The following is a 15,091-nucleotide window of genomic DNA, read 5'->3' as shown; positions in this document are numbered from 1 at the left end:
TTCCAAACAAAGGTCGCATACCAAGCAAAAGTTTTCGTGTCCAAACAGGACGTATACCAAGTTGGACTTATTCCAAAACAGACGTATACCGAGGTACCACTGTATTTTAAAAATTATCACAAATTCAGCAGTGATAGTGTTGCTGCCTCTCAGTAAGGAGATCATGGGTTGACATCCCAGGTCGTCCCTGCATGGAAAGCACTTTGAGAAGTGAGAAAAGCGCTATATAAATGTAAAGAATTACTATTATTATATTATTATTAATTAATATTACTACAATAAAAACTAATTAAAAATTAAACTTACCGAATGCTACAGTCCAACAGTCTCTCTTTGCTTCACCTTCTGCTGGCTCCATGTTAGCAACAGGGCTTTCCTTCTGTCTTGGATCCCACACCTTTACTGTTCCTTTATTTAATAACAACACACACATTTTCATTCAAAGGAAAACATTGGAGAGAAGGGTAACAGTAACATGTTTATTTTATAACAGGGTTGTGGGCATTCTTACATTCACCCAAACTGAATCAATTTAGAGTTCCCAAACAACCACAAATGAGATGTCAGAAGAAAAATAGCATACATGGAGAAAAAGCAGAAGGGCATAGGGACATTATGCAAATGTGTCCCAGAATTTCAATGTAGGTGCCTGGGGTTATGTGGCAAAAGTTAATTACTACACCACTGTATTTCATCTAGTGATGGAACCATTTTTGCTGAATTTCAGAGACTTGGTATCTTGAGCAAATTCATAACATCAATTAACTGACAAAAGCAATACATTCTGGAAGGATTTTCATAAACACGTTTCATTGACATTTAGACAGTAAATAATAGCTTTCATAATTTAAAACACTAATAAAATCAACACTGTGATTTTTATATATACTGTATATATATTATATATACTGTATATATATATATATATATATATACACACACACATATATACAGGTGCTGGTCATAAAATTAGAATATCATGACAAAGTTGATATATTTCAGTAATTCCATTCAAAAAGTGAAACTTGTATATTACATTCATTCATTACACACAGACTGATGTATTTCAAATGTTTATTTCTTTTAATTTTGATGATTATAACTGACAACTAATGAAAGTCCCAAATTCAGTATCTCATAAAATTTGAATATTGTGAAAAGGTTCAATATTGAAGACACCTGGTGCCACACTCTAATCAGCTAATTAACTCAAAACACCTGCAAAAGCCTTTAAATAGTCTCAGTCTAGTTCTGTAGGCTACACAATCATGGGGAAGACTGCTGACTTGACAGTTGACCAAAAGACGACCATTGACACCTTGCACAAGGAGGGCAAGACACAAAAGGTCATTGCAAAAGAGGCTGGCTGTTCACAGAGCTCTGTGTCCAAGCACATTAATAGAGAGGCGAAGGGAAGGACAAGATGTGGTAGGAAAAAAAAAGTGTAAAAGCAATAGGGATGACTGCACCCTGGAGAGGATTGTGAAACAAAACCCATTTAAAACTGTGGGGGAGCTTCACAAAGAGTGGACTGCAGCTGGAGTCAGTGCTTCAAGAACCACCACACACAGACGTATGCAAGACAAGGGTTTCAGCTGTCGCATTCCTTGTGTCAAGCCACTCTTGAACAAGAGACAGCGTCAGAAGCTTCTCGCCTGGGCTAAAGACAAAACTGCTGCTGCTTTATTTTTTCTCCAGCCGTCTTTTTTTTTTTTCTGTCCCCCCTGGCCATTGAACCTTACTCTTATTCGATGTTAATTAATGTTGATTTATTTTGTTTTCTTATTGTGTCTTTTATTTTTCTATTATTTATTATGTAAAGCACTTTGAGCTACTGTTTGTATGAAAATGTGCTATATAAATAAATGTTGTTGTTGTTGAGTGGTCCAAAGTTATGTTCTCTGATGGAAGTAAATTTTGCATTTCCTTTGGAAATCAAGGTCCCAGAGTCTGAAGGAAGAGAGAAGAGGCACAGAATCCACATTGCTTGAGGTCCAGAGTAAAGTTTCCACAGTCAGTGATGGTTCGGGGTGCTATGTCATCTGCTGGTGTTGGTCCATTGTGTTTTCTGAGGTCCAATGTCAACGCAGCCATCTACCGGGAAGTTTTACAGCACTTCATGCTTCCTGCCGCTGACGAAATTTATGGAGATGCAGATTTCATTTTCCAACAGGACCTGGCACCTGCACACAGTGCCAAAACTACCAGTACCTGGTTTAAGGACCATGGTATCCCTGATCTTGATTGGCCAGCAAACTCGCCTGACCTTAACCCCATAGAAAATCTATGGGGTATTGTGAAGAGGAAGATGCAATACACCAGACCCAACAATTCAGAAGAGTTGAAGGCCACTATCAGAGCAACATGGTCTCTCATAACACCTGAGCAGTGCCACAGACTGATAGACTCCATGCCACACCGCATTGCTGCAGTAATCCAGGCCAAAGGAGCCCCAACTAAATACTGAGTGCTGTACATGCTCATACTTTTCATGTTCATACCTTTCGGTTGGCCAACATTTCTAAAAATCCTTTTTTTGCATTGATCTTAATTGATATTATAATTTTCCGAGATACTGAATTTGGGACTTTCATTAGTTGTCAGTTATAATCATCAAAGTTAAAAGAAATAAACATTTGAAATACACCAGTCTGTGTGTAATAAATGAATGTAATATACAAGTTTCACTTTTTGAATGGAATAACTGAAATAAATCAACTTTGTCATGATATTCTAATTTTATGGCCAGCACCTGTATATGTATATATATATATATATATATATATATATATATATATATATATATATATATATATATATATATATATATATATATATATATACACATATACACTATATACTATATTATATATATATATATATATACATGATAATATATGAGTTAAAAGATTCATCCAGATAATGCAACTGACAAAGATGTTAATGCACAATTTATAACAAAATTCACACAACATAATTTACTGAAATTGGTTAACTAAGTCTCCACTTACCAATTTTGACTTTTGTTTATACTTCATTAATTAAAAGCAAACATTTCCATTTTACATAAGCAGCCTATATAAGAATATAAATTGATTTTGGATAGGAAATTGAATATTTTTGCATTACTTGTGCATAATGACAGGATTAATAATTTGTTTTTCACCCTATTAAATATTATTACAGACAACACTTATCTCTCAGAATAGACATTACGTAAAGAAATTCTGTACCAAAAATCACATTTTTTTTTAATGGTTATTTGCCTTGTATTGTTTGTAGTTACTAAATAAATATATCCAGAAAATTAGCATAGCGCAGTGTGTTCAACAAAATACAATCTTTTGATTTCATGAAGTGTCCCTGCCCATTACTTGGTCTAGAATTTTCGGTACCGGGTGGAGTATCTTATATATAAACGTTGATGCGTGGAAGTCTGTGTGTTTGTCCAGCCCGGAAGTGAGAGGTGAAGTGAGGGGCTCCTCCTTTGAGGGAACATAAAATTCGCTTAGTCGCAAATAACACAAGCAGGGCCAGAACATCAGCAAAACTAAACCTCAGAATAAAGACAAAGTCGCTTAGCCGCTAACACTGGCAAAACGGTATCACTTTTACTTTTGCTTGCGCGACTAATGCACAAGTGATGCAAGCACGTCAGCAAAACGAATCCTCCTAGGAGAGAGATGCCCAGAGTAGATCCTTTCAATTACCTGACATCTCTACATATCTATTTTTTTCTGATGCTTTCAATAGTTTTTAGGACCACGGGCTTTTAACAGCATGGGTTTACACAGCTAGTTTCATTATAAAAGGTAAATGGCAAAACATACTACTTCAGGTTTTCATATAGTGTTAAGTGCATAAACTTTTAAAAGTGTTTAAATTAAGTTTGAAATTTATGCACCTACATATATACTCAATGACAAAAATAGTTGTAGGGGCCAACATGCATGGAGGTCACTATGTAAACCCGGTAGCACATTACTTCCAATATTGGGCAGCAAATACGTATCTTTTGAGATGCTAAGCAAGACTAAGTAAATCCTGATGGGTCACCTACAAACCAATCTCAGAAAGCATATTTATTACAGCAGGGACCTTAGTTATGTGATGGATCAACATTTAGGCTTACTTTAATGGTCTACTGTCTTAATGGTTCACAGGTGGAGATATATATATTGATGGCCAGGGGCCCTGTCCAGCACAAATACCAATAATATGTTAGTACCGGGGTGTGGGGTAGGGGGTTAATGAGAGAGAGACAGAGAGAGAATGGTCAGGGCATTATCTAATCCGGGTTGCTAGGTGGCAGTCCCCCTGGGTTGCCATGGTGCCATGAATTCACACAGGGCTAAATGGGAGTTGTGGTTTGGCACTACCCTGTTGGGTTCTGTGGGGGTCGTGAAGGGGAGATGCAGAGCACTACTTTGGGCTTCCTCCATGCCTGGGAGTGATTCTAGACCTCCCTAACAAGTCCCCTGGAATACTCCCGGGTGTGGCTTAAAAGGAGGTGCCTCACTTCACAGCCAGAGGGAGGTGAAAGAGGAAGAAGCTTGTCAGCTGGAGTTGAGAGTGAGAGAAAGAGGGAAAGAAAAGAGAAGAAGTGTGCTTTGTGCTAACTGTTATGTGCAGGTGGGAAATGGGAGAAAGCGTTTTACAGGAGGAAAAAAAAAATTGTATGCTGAACCGGTGTCTGTATTGGGTTTGGGTGGCTGAAGCAGCATCTGTAGACCACAAATGGTGTAGTTAGCAGGATTCCTGACTGTCTGAGAGACAGGGACTTGCACTTTAAATCCAGTGGCTACCCCGACACAGCAGTGCCAGCACATGGAAGCGTGGCAGAGTGCACACAATGCCAGTTGAAGAGGCACTGTGACATGTCGCCCCATTCGTGATAGGACAAAGAAGGGCCAGGCCAGAAGCAAGGGTAAGGCTGAGGTGAGTACAAGTCATCTGGGAGCGACAAGGCTTGCTGAAGAGGAAGCATGATGAACAGCACACCCAGGAAGGAGGTAAGTGCCAACTGTGGGAGCACTAAGTCCCATGAGTGTTTTAAATCACTTACCTCCTACTAAACGAGAAGCTGCACGTCCTTTTGGCAAATGCTGTGCGCTCCTGAGGAAGCTGACAGCAGTGCAATCTCGGAGCCTCCAAGCACTGAAGATACCGAAATGCTGCTTGCAGGGTAGCAGCACATTACCAGCCCGCAGGACATAGGAAGGACCCAGCGCAGTAGGTGACCCCATGTTGCATAGACCGTTGCCCAGTGAACGATAGCCCACAAAGAGGGGAGGGGGTGGAGATGACTCAAGCCACCTTCTCCGAAGCAGGTAAGGCATCTGAAGGGGAATGCCACGTTATCCCCGATAAATGGGTGCAGGCGGAACCAGCAGGCCAAGTGAAAGGCTGCCCCTTCAACTTGTCTTTCCGCATGCCTAAAAAGGAACCGACAGAACGTGTGTAGGAAAGGTGCCTGCTCAATGGCTCTTGGTTGGCAGCTAGGACTGTACAAACCCTGAGAAAGCCACCAGCCGATATGGTTAGTAATAGGTTTGACAAACAGGAGCTGCAGAGGGTACTCCACCTTGTACGATCTTGGTTACAGATGATGTACACTTCGAAGGACATACTGGAAAGGTTCGAGAGGACCACCGAAGCACTGATGAAGAGGGTGAAAGAGTTCCTGAAAAGGTGTAGGCTTGGAATCTCCACCTTGGTTGATGCCACGGTACAGGTAGGCAATTCTGGTACCACTCACAAAAATGGAACCCCTAGTGAATTGACTGGGAAGGTTCTGAATGGTGTCAAGTAACAGGGGTTTGGACAATCAATTGTGCTGTGATGACTGATCACACAGTGGGGGTGGAGACTAGGGTCCTTCCCCTGCCGGTAGGCCGATATATTGGAAGGATCGAAATGCTAGATGGCAGCCCCAGGGTTGCAGCAGCACCTTGGATTCCCACAGGGCTATATACTGCTCAAAAAATTAAAGTAACACTTTTTAATCAGAGTATAGCATCAGGTCAATGAAACTTCTGGGATATTGATCTGGTCAGTTAAGTAGCAAAGAGGGTTGTTAATCAGTTTCAGCTGCTTTGGTGTTAATGAAATTAACAACAGGTGCACTAGAGGGGCAACAATGAGATAACCCCCAAAATAGGAATGGTTTAACAGGTGGAGGCCACGGACATTTTTTTCCTCCTCATCTTTTCTGATTATTTTTTTTTTTTACTAGTTTTGCATTTGGCTACGGTCATTGTCACTACTGGTAGCATCAGGTGATACCTGGACCCTACAGTCGTTGTACAGGTAGTTCAACTTCTCCAGGAAGGGAAGAGATCCCCCAGGACACCATCTGTTGTGTGCCCAGGACCGCACATCAATACGTGCCATTACCAAAAGGTTTGCTCGGTTTCCCAGCACAGTCTCAAGGCCATGGAGGAAATTCCAGGAGACAGGCAAGGCCATAGAAAGTCTTTAACCCATCAGCAGGACTGGTGTCTGCTCCTTTGGGCAAGGAGGAACAGGATGAGCACTGCCAGAGCCCTACAAAATAACCTCCAACAGGCCACGGGTGTTAATTTCTCTGACCAAACAATCAGAAACAGACTTCATGAGGATGGCCTAAGGGTCTGACATCCTATACTGGGCCCTGTGCTCATTGCCCGGCACCATTGAGCTTGATTGGCATTTTCCATAGAATACCAGAATTGGCAGGTCCACCACTGGCACCCTGTGCTTTTCACAGATCAAAGCAAGTTCACCCTGAGCACACATGACATAAGTGAAAGGGTCTGGAGAAGCCATGGAGAGTGTTATGCTGCCTGTAACACCATTCAGAATGACCGGTTTGGTGGTGGGTCAGCGATGGTCTGGGGAGGCATATCCATGGAGGGAGATGCACAGACCTCTACTGCCATTAGGTATCGGGATGAAATCCTTGTACATATTGTCTGACCACCCTATGCTGGTGCAGTGGGTCCTGGGTTCCTCTTGGTGCGCAACAATGCCTGGAGGATGAAGGAATTGATACCATTGACTGGCCCCCATGCTCACCTGACCTGAATCCAATAAAAGACCTCTGGGACATTATGTTTCAGTTCATCAAACGTCGCCAGGTTGCACCTCAGCTTAGTGATGCCCTGGCCCAGATCTGGGAGGAGATCCCCCAGGACACCATTCGTCGTCTCATTAGGAGCATGCCATGACCTTGTCAGGCATGCATACAGGCATGTAGAGGCCATACAAACTACTGAGTACGATTTTCAGTTGCTGCAATGAAATTTCGCCAAAATGGACTAGCCTGCCGCATCATTTTTTCACTTTGATTTTCGGGGTGTCTTTGAATTCAGCCCCCTGTAGGTTGATAATTTTCTTTTCCATCAAACAATGTGGCATCCTTTCATTCCTAACACATTACCCAGTCCATATCAGTATAAATATCCAGCAGGATTTTTTTTTTTCCCCATTGAGATCTGATGTGTTTTCAAAGTGTTCTTTTAATTTTTTTGAGCAGAATGCTTCCATTTTAATCTGGGCATGTGCCCAGGCGAAGCAATTTATTATCACATAATTGTGTGTGCCCTTTTTAAATCACAGTGACAATTGAAATCACCCACATGCTCCTGATGAAAACTTTACATACCCTTGAAGGCTATTGCTGATAATATACATACAAGTTTACATACACAGGTTTAGATTAGGGGTAATTAAAGGAGAGTATCCGCACCTGTAACTTCTTTTATTATAATAAGTGTCAGTGTATAAATAGTCAATTTAAATTAATGAAGAACTGCACTGACTTTGCTGAATACCGAGCCATAGGGAAAGCGAAAAAACTGTCAAACGACCCGCTGGAAAAGGTTTTTGAATTGTATAAATCAGGAAAAGTATATAAAAAGATATCCAGAGATCTGAAAATACATGTCAGTAGTGTTCAAAGTATGATAAAAAAAGTGAAAAAAGTTAGGGGTTCTGTTGTTTCCAAGCTATGGTCAGGTAGACCAAACACAATTTCAACCACAAATGCTAGGATCATTTGTTGAGATGTTAAGAAAAACCCATAAGCCACTTAAGCTGAAATACAGGCTTCTCTACAAACACTTAGTGTTGCTGTGTCAAGGTGCACAATAATGGGGTGTTTGAACAAAAATGGGCTGCATGGTCGAGTTACAAGGAGTTACAACCATAAATTCAAAGCCCATGAAAAAAAGTACACCATCCCTATTATGAAGCATGGAGGTACATCTCTGATGTTATGGGGTTGTGTGTGGTACAGTGGCACTGGTAACTTAGTGAAAATTGATGGCAAGATGAATGCAGCATCTTACTGGAAAATACTAGAGGGCAACTTGCACTCATCAGTCCGGAAGTTGCGCAAGGGATGTGCTTGGATTTCCAACATGACAATGGTCCAAAACACAAGGCCTTCTGTCGCTACCGCATCTTTTCTTTAACACTAGAATTACCAGAGCCTAAGAAAAAACTTGTAGATCCGGCCCACCTTAAATCCCATCACACCTCTCCTTCAGCGTCTTTTGTCCTGTAAATGTGCTGATAAAGACAAACAGCCTGCTATTCCATCCCCCCACTGCTGCAGAACGTGCACAAAGTTCTCCCTGATTATCTGGGAGTGAAGTGCTAGAGTTTTAGAGTGAAAATAATAGATCGTTATTTGGAACACATGCATTTCATGTGTGTTCTGTTTCTACAACAATCTGTGTAAACACATTGTTGAAACAGAAACGTTTTTCATATTTTAGTAGTAAATGACAAAATGTAGGCATAAACTATATAATGTGTGAAGCCTGAAGTCCAAAGATCAATTAAACACTTTCACAAAAGGTTCAAGGGTAAGACAACAGCTTCCATGGCGAAGCGGTAAGATTTGCTCACTTATAATCAAAAGTCCCCGGTTCGATCCTGATTGCCTCCTATATTTTCCATTTCCTGTAGTGAGCTGTTCTTATTGTTAATATTATACAGTACACACATACATTTGGTTTGTGTCTGTAACATACGGTGTACATTTATAGTACTTTTAAAAGTTAGTTTTTTTTCATTTTTTTTCTCTCAGTCACGATCAAGATACATACTACAGCCCCCCCCAACCAGGGATCCGACGCTGTTAGTTTTTATTTGAAACTGGAAATAACTGTAGATGTGAGTGGTGTTTTGAGGCAATGGAACTGACATTCTCTGATCTAGATGGATAAAAGCTGATGAATCTGCCTTCTTCATATCTCACCGTCACTTGATTTTTTTTATTCAGTTTTATTGAGTGTTCCTGCTCACGCTGAATTAGTATGCACCTTATGATCTATGATGTCAGAGCTGCACTGACAAAAAAAAAAAACAGAGACATAGGTATATATGATATTTGGAATTATTCATTTTATGACCTGTATAGTACATTTCGGAAAACATGGTGGCACTGATGCAACATTATTCATATTCATTCACATAACATCAAAATCAATAGTGAGACTCCAACCTCCATGAGCAGAAGTTTCTTGAAAGAAGCACTTTCTGAGAATAAGATGCAAATCCCAGCATCTGAACTTTATCAAGCAACACTGAAGTTACAACTGGAATCATGTGTTGTGGTCAGAGGAGAAGAAAATTGGGCTTTTGGCCATTCACACCATTGTCAGATTTGATGAAAAAGAGAACAACACACAAATAACGGCATCTCATTATCCATAATAAAATAAGGTAGTGGCTCTTTGATGCTTTGGGGTTGTTTTGCTGCCAGTGGACCAGGAACTCTTGTTAAGGTCAGTGGAATAATGAATTCCATTCAATACTAGAACATTTTAGCTGAAAATGGTTGTCAGAAGGTTAAAACTGGATTGTGGTTAGGTCTTCCAACAAAACAACTACCCAAAGTACACATCCAAATCAACAAATAAATGGTTGCAGCAACATAAAATCAAGGTTTTTCAATGACCAGCTCAACCCCCAGACCTAAACCCAATTGAAAATTTGTGGTCTCAATTAAAGAGGGCAGCTCACAAGAGAAAATACAAGAATCTCAATGAGTTGAAAATGCTCAGCATGGGAAGTGGTCCAAGATCCCTTTTCAAAGTTTTCTCCAATCTTGTTAAACACTACAGAAAAAGACTGTGTGGGAGGTATTATCGCCAGAGGAGGCTCCAGCAAATACTGTAATTTGGGGTGTTAATATTTTTTAAATCTGCACTTTTATAAAAGTTTGTTATCTGGTTCCAAAAATCTGCTTGACAATAAAAGCATGAGCCTTACCCATTTGTTTAAGCTCAAAATATCACTCGTTGCATGTGTGGTTTTTATATACAAATATTAGCTCATTTTAATGGAGGGTGCCAATAATTCAGAACTTGAATGTATATTAGGATGTGCAGAGCACAAGACAATGAAGGTTTTGCTTAAGCTGTATAATACACTAGTGAGGCCTCAGTTTTAAATCGTCATATTACAAAAAAGACAAAGCATCTCTAGACAAAGACCAAATAGGAACATCTAAACTGATTTTGGGACTAAGAGTTATGAGCTATGAGGAGAGATTGAAACAGTTGAACCCTTTTAGTTTAAGCAAACAGAGATTAAGAGGTGACATGACTGAAATGTTTTAAAATTATGAAAGGAATTAGTACAGCAGATCCCAGGTGTTACTTTAAAATAAATTCTCCACCAAAAACACGGGAACATGGCTAGAAATTTTTTAAGGAAGATTTCTTATAAATGTTGTAAAGTTTTTCTACATGCAAAGAACCAGAGACACGTGGAGTAAATTACCAAGTAGTGTGGTGGAGAGATGGGGCCTCAATGCATTAAAAAAAAGAGGTGTGCAATATACCTATGTGACTTCCCATAAAAATGTCAGGATTTATAAAAAAAAATACCTTGAAATTGGGGGTGGGGGTGGGGCCATGCTCTTGTTTATGGCAACTCAGACCCATGCATACGCAAACATATCAGAAAAATTGGAAAATGATGACAACTTCAACAAACAGGGGAATGTAGCCAAAACAGCCAAATGAATACTAGCATGCATAATAAATGTCACCAAGCCATTAATATAATGTACATTGAGATGACAAGCATATTACACCTCAAAAACAATGAATATGATGCACAAACTGTACTTGAGTTCCCTTTTAAAAGTGACATTAATTCACAAGTATATGATTGGCAAAAATTGTGTCTCGATGGCCTGGATCAACCAGTGATTCACATATTAAATCAGGCTTGTTGATAAGGTAACTGGCTGACCCCTCAGTGTTTCATATAACCTGTACTATTCATTGTATCAGCAATGACGTCATTAAATGCCTGGTGATAGCAGCTACCCACTCAAAAGACGGTGCTTTATACCATTCCTGGACCCTCAGAGTGCAGAGGAGAGGTACTATAATACCGTGCACGATCTTGTTCTCTCAGTTATGGAGCACAACCAGACCAGATATTCTTGAATGGAGGTGGAGGGGTCTTGACGTGTCAGTAGGGAGAGGGAGCTCTACCAGCCAATGAAGTTCTGCAGCATTGTGATTGCATATGAATGAGGTTGATTAGCATGCTTGATATATGGATGTTTCAGGGCAGCATTTCAGCAGAGCTCACATATGCATGTTTACAAGGTGATTTTATTTATAAACGGTAAATTGCATAGAAATGTGTGTACATCAGATTATATAAATGTGATTTTTTTTTTTGCAGTACAAATTTTCCTGTTTTTGTTGGCATGTGCATATTTTCACATTTAAATCCATACAAAGTTTAATAAATGAGACCCCTGGAATCAGCCTAGTTGCCCTTTTCTGGACTTCTTCTTAGTGCTGCTATCCACCCTTCAAATTCACTTCATAATTTTAAACACTTCAGTCATGTCTCCTCTTAATGTTCTTTTCCTTAAACTGAAAAGGCTCAACTCTATTACTCCTTCCTCAGAATTCATCCCTTATAGCCCTGGAATCAGCCTAGTTGATTTTCTCTGGACTTTTTCTAGTGTTGCTTTGTCCTTTTTGTAACCAGGAGACCAAAACTGCACATAGTACTCTAGATGAGGCCTCACCAGTATGTCTCAAAGCTTCAGCATAACATCCTTAGATAACCTCCTGCATATCATGCTATATAACCTGCCATTCTGTTAGCCTTCTTAAATGCTTCTGAGCACTGTCTGGTCTGACAGTTGATAGAGACAAGTCCACTACAACTCAAATTCTTCTCATAAGGTGTACTTTCAATTTTCTGACCTCCCAATATGTATTCAAATCTAGCATTTTTTCTTACTATGTGCAATACATTACATTTACTTATTTTAAATTTCATATGCCGCAAATCTGCCCCAACCTGGATGATGTCCAAGTTCTTCTGTAACGATTCAACAGATTTTAGATTATCTTGCAATCAACCTAGCTTGGTAACATTTGCATTTGTCACAGACAGACATGACACCAATGTCCACAACACATGGTTTATTTCACTTTGAAAGGAGTGAGGCGGCCCTTTTTATCATGCCTTGGATGTGCTCCAGGTGCTCGGTGATGGTCTTCCGGCAGCACTTCCGCCACACCTTGTACCCGGAAGCACTCTGGGCGTACACAGTTCCTGGAGTGGCAGCACTTCCTGGTGTCACGGAAGTGTGGTCCTGCAGGGCTCAGGAACCATCCAGGCACCCCCTGGGTTTGACCACGGACCCCCACAGGGTTGAGCTTCCCAGCTCAGTATCACTAGGTCCTTGGTGGAAATCAGGCAGGCTGCCCTCTTGCGCCCAGCCAATTCTAATAAGGTTCCTTGTACCATCATCCTCTAATTCCTGATCAAATGCTTTCTGAAAGTCAAGATAAATAATATCATATGTACCACTCTGATTTAATCATTTTGTTGCTTCCATGTGCAATTCCAGTATGTTAGTAAAACATGGTCTCCATCTGAATCCATGATGACTGCTCAGTAAAACTCCCATTCTTGCCATGTGTTGCTCAATTTTATCCTTAGTAATTCCTTCCATTAATTTACCTGTAATTATACTTTTTATGTAATGGGATGACATTTGCCAATTTCCCATCCTTTGGAATTTCACCAGTGCACAGTGACTTTATATATGTACTCACTGACTTCCTTAAGCACTCAAGAATAAATATTATCTGGTCATGGTGATTTGATTGATTTCAGCCTATTAAATCCGAGCAGTACTTCTCCCTCTATAATTTCAAAATCACCCAGTGTCTCTTTTACTAGTCTCTGTTACTGCTGGGAACTTATCCAGTTCCTCACATGTGAAAACCTCAGAAAAAATGCAAGTTTGGACCATCTGTTATCTGTATTTGTGAATTCTCCTCTAGTATTCCTTATGCACTTCAGCTCCCCACTGACTTTTCTTTTTACACTAAAATACTCAAAAAATCTCTTTGGGTCAATTTTCACCTTTTCTGCTATATTCCTCTCTAACTGCCTTTTAGCTTCCCATATATCCTTCTTAATGGTTGCGATCATGCTCTCATTCACCCTACAATTCGAATTGGAGTTATTAGTCCTATTTATTTTACATAGCTGTTTTATACCTTTGAAGCTTCTTTTATTATTTACTTGCTTACCCAACTTTTTGTTGTTATAAATTGTCAACTAATTCCAGTTTTTGGAATGTACCTGTACTGCATTATTATGTGTAACACGTTTTTAAATTTGTTCCACTGCTCCTTGACTATCACCACACTTCAAAGCTTGTTCGTTTATCCCTTTCAAACTTTGCCACATATATTCAAAATTTGCCCAAGCAAAGTTCAAATTAAAGGTTTTAGTCTTTGTATCAGTGTTCTTCCAAAACACTGAGAATTGCATTATACTGTATTATGGCCACTTGACCACAGCAGTTCAATCACTTCTACGGCATCAGTTCTATCCTGGTTATTGCAAAATACTAAATCTAGACAGGCTTCCCCTCACATTGGTGTTTTAACATACTGTGTTAAAAAACAGTCACTTATTAACATTGAGGTGGACGGCCGGGGCCCTTGCCCAGCCAGGATGCCTCGACAGTGGAAGGACTGCGGGAGAGAGCTTATTCAGGGCATTATCTCCTCCAAAGTGCTAGGTGGCAGCCCCCAGGATTGCAGTGGTGTCTCGGACTCTCACCTGAGAATTGGAGACTAGAGCAGATCTGCCGGGTTCCACGTCAAAGCAGGAATTGGTTAGAGCTGTGTGGCAGCACTTGAGCCACACCCAGAACTGCTGGGGGAAGAAGGTCGCTGGATACCTGGAGCGCTTCCGGTTGTCCTATAAAAGGCACCAGCTGCCACTACTCCAGGAGCCTGAGGTGGGAGGAGCCGAACAAAGCTTGCTGGAGGAGGAGTGAAGGCAAAGAGAAAGAAGAGAACTGTATTTGTGTAGTGGTGCTGTGTGTATGAACTGTGCTGTACAGGTGGGAAACATGGAAGACATTTCCCACAGGGAAAAAAAGAGAAATAAAAACATGTGTGCTGAACTTATGTCCTACGACTGTGTTGAGGTTTGGGAGGTTAGGAGTGCCCTCTAGTGCCACAACGTCTATAAACTTCTTCTCTTGTACTCCACTATTTGTAAAGTTAGCATAATTAATATTTGGGTAGTTAAAGTCCTTTATGACTACAATATGCCCCTTTATATCTTACATGTTTTAAATATTATTAAAAAGATAGATATTGAGATTACTGTCTGCATTGGGGAGTCTAAAAAATTAGATGAGTAAATACTTTTTTGTATGAAAGCTTACTCCCAATACTCAAAAAAATCGTATTTAATTATTTCGGAGAAGAATTGTGTTATATTACAAAAGTACTGTGTTATTTCACAAAAGATATTTACCAAGTGTGGTCAGAACCATCATTCACGCAAGTGCACAGCGTGCAGTCAAGTGACAAGAACCAAACAAAATTAATAGGTATACATTATATCCTTTGTTTATTAAACCACCTAATCCAGTGATTATCAGAGCAGTACTTGGTAGTGGTGGTAGTAACACTGGGCATGTGCGTGGAGAGAGGGGTTTAAAACACACATAATTTGCAATAAGGTGACAATAACTAAACAAAAGTTAGACATACTTTTAATCTTAATCAGATTAAAGTTTATT

The 15,091-nt window shown here is 40.1% G+C and overlaps 1 protein-coding gene across 1 annotated transcript in view; it reads right to left on the bottom strand.

The window, feature by feature from the left end:
* Positions 1-15,091, bottom strand: part of dnaaf10 (dynein axonemal assembly factor 10) — a 104,962-nt gene that overhangs the window by 43,693 nt on the left and 46,178 nt on the right. Inside the window, exon 4 of the mRNA XM_039737890.1 lies at positions 307-408. Within this exon, the coding sequence (XP_039593824.1) occupies positions 307-408 (102 nt within the window). The remainder of the gene's footprint in view (positions 1-306; positions 409-15,091) is intronic.

The sequence above is a fragment of the Polypterus senegalus genome, chromosome 16 (assembly GCF_016835505.1).
Source record: "Polypterus senegalus isolate Bchr_013 chromosome 16, ASM1683550v1, whole genome shotgun sequence".
Classification (NCBI taxonomy): Eukaryota; Metazoa; Chordata; class Cladistia; order Polypteriformes; family Polypteridae; genus Polypterus; species Polypterus senegalus.
This window is presented reverse-complemented; position numbering and strand designations above follow the sequence as displayed.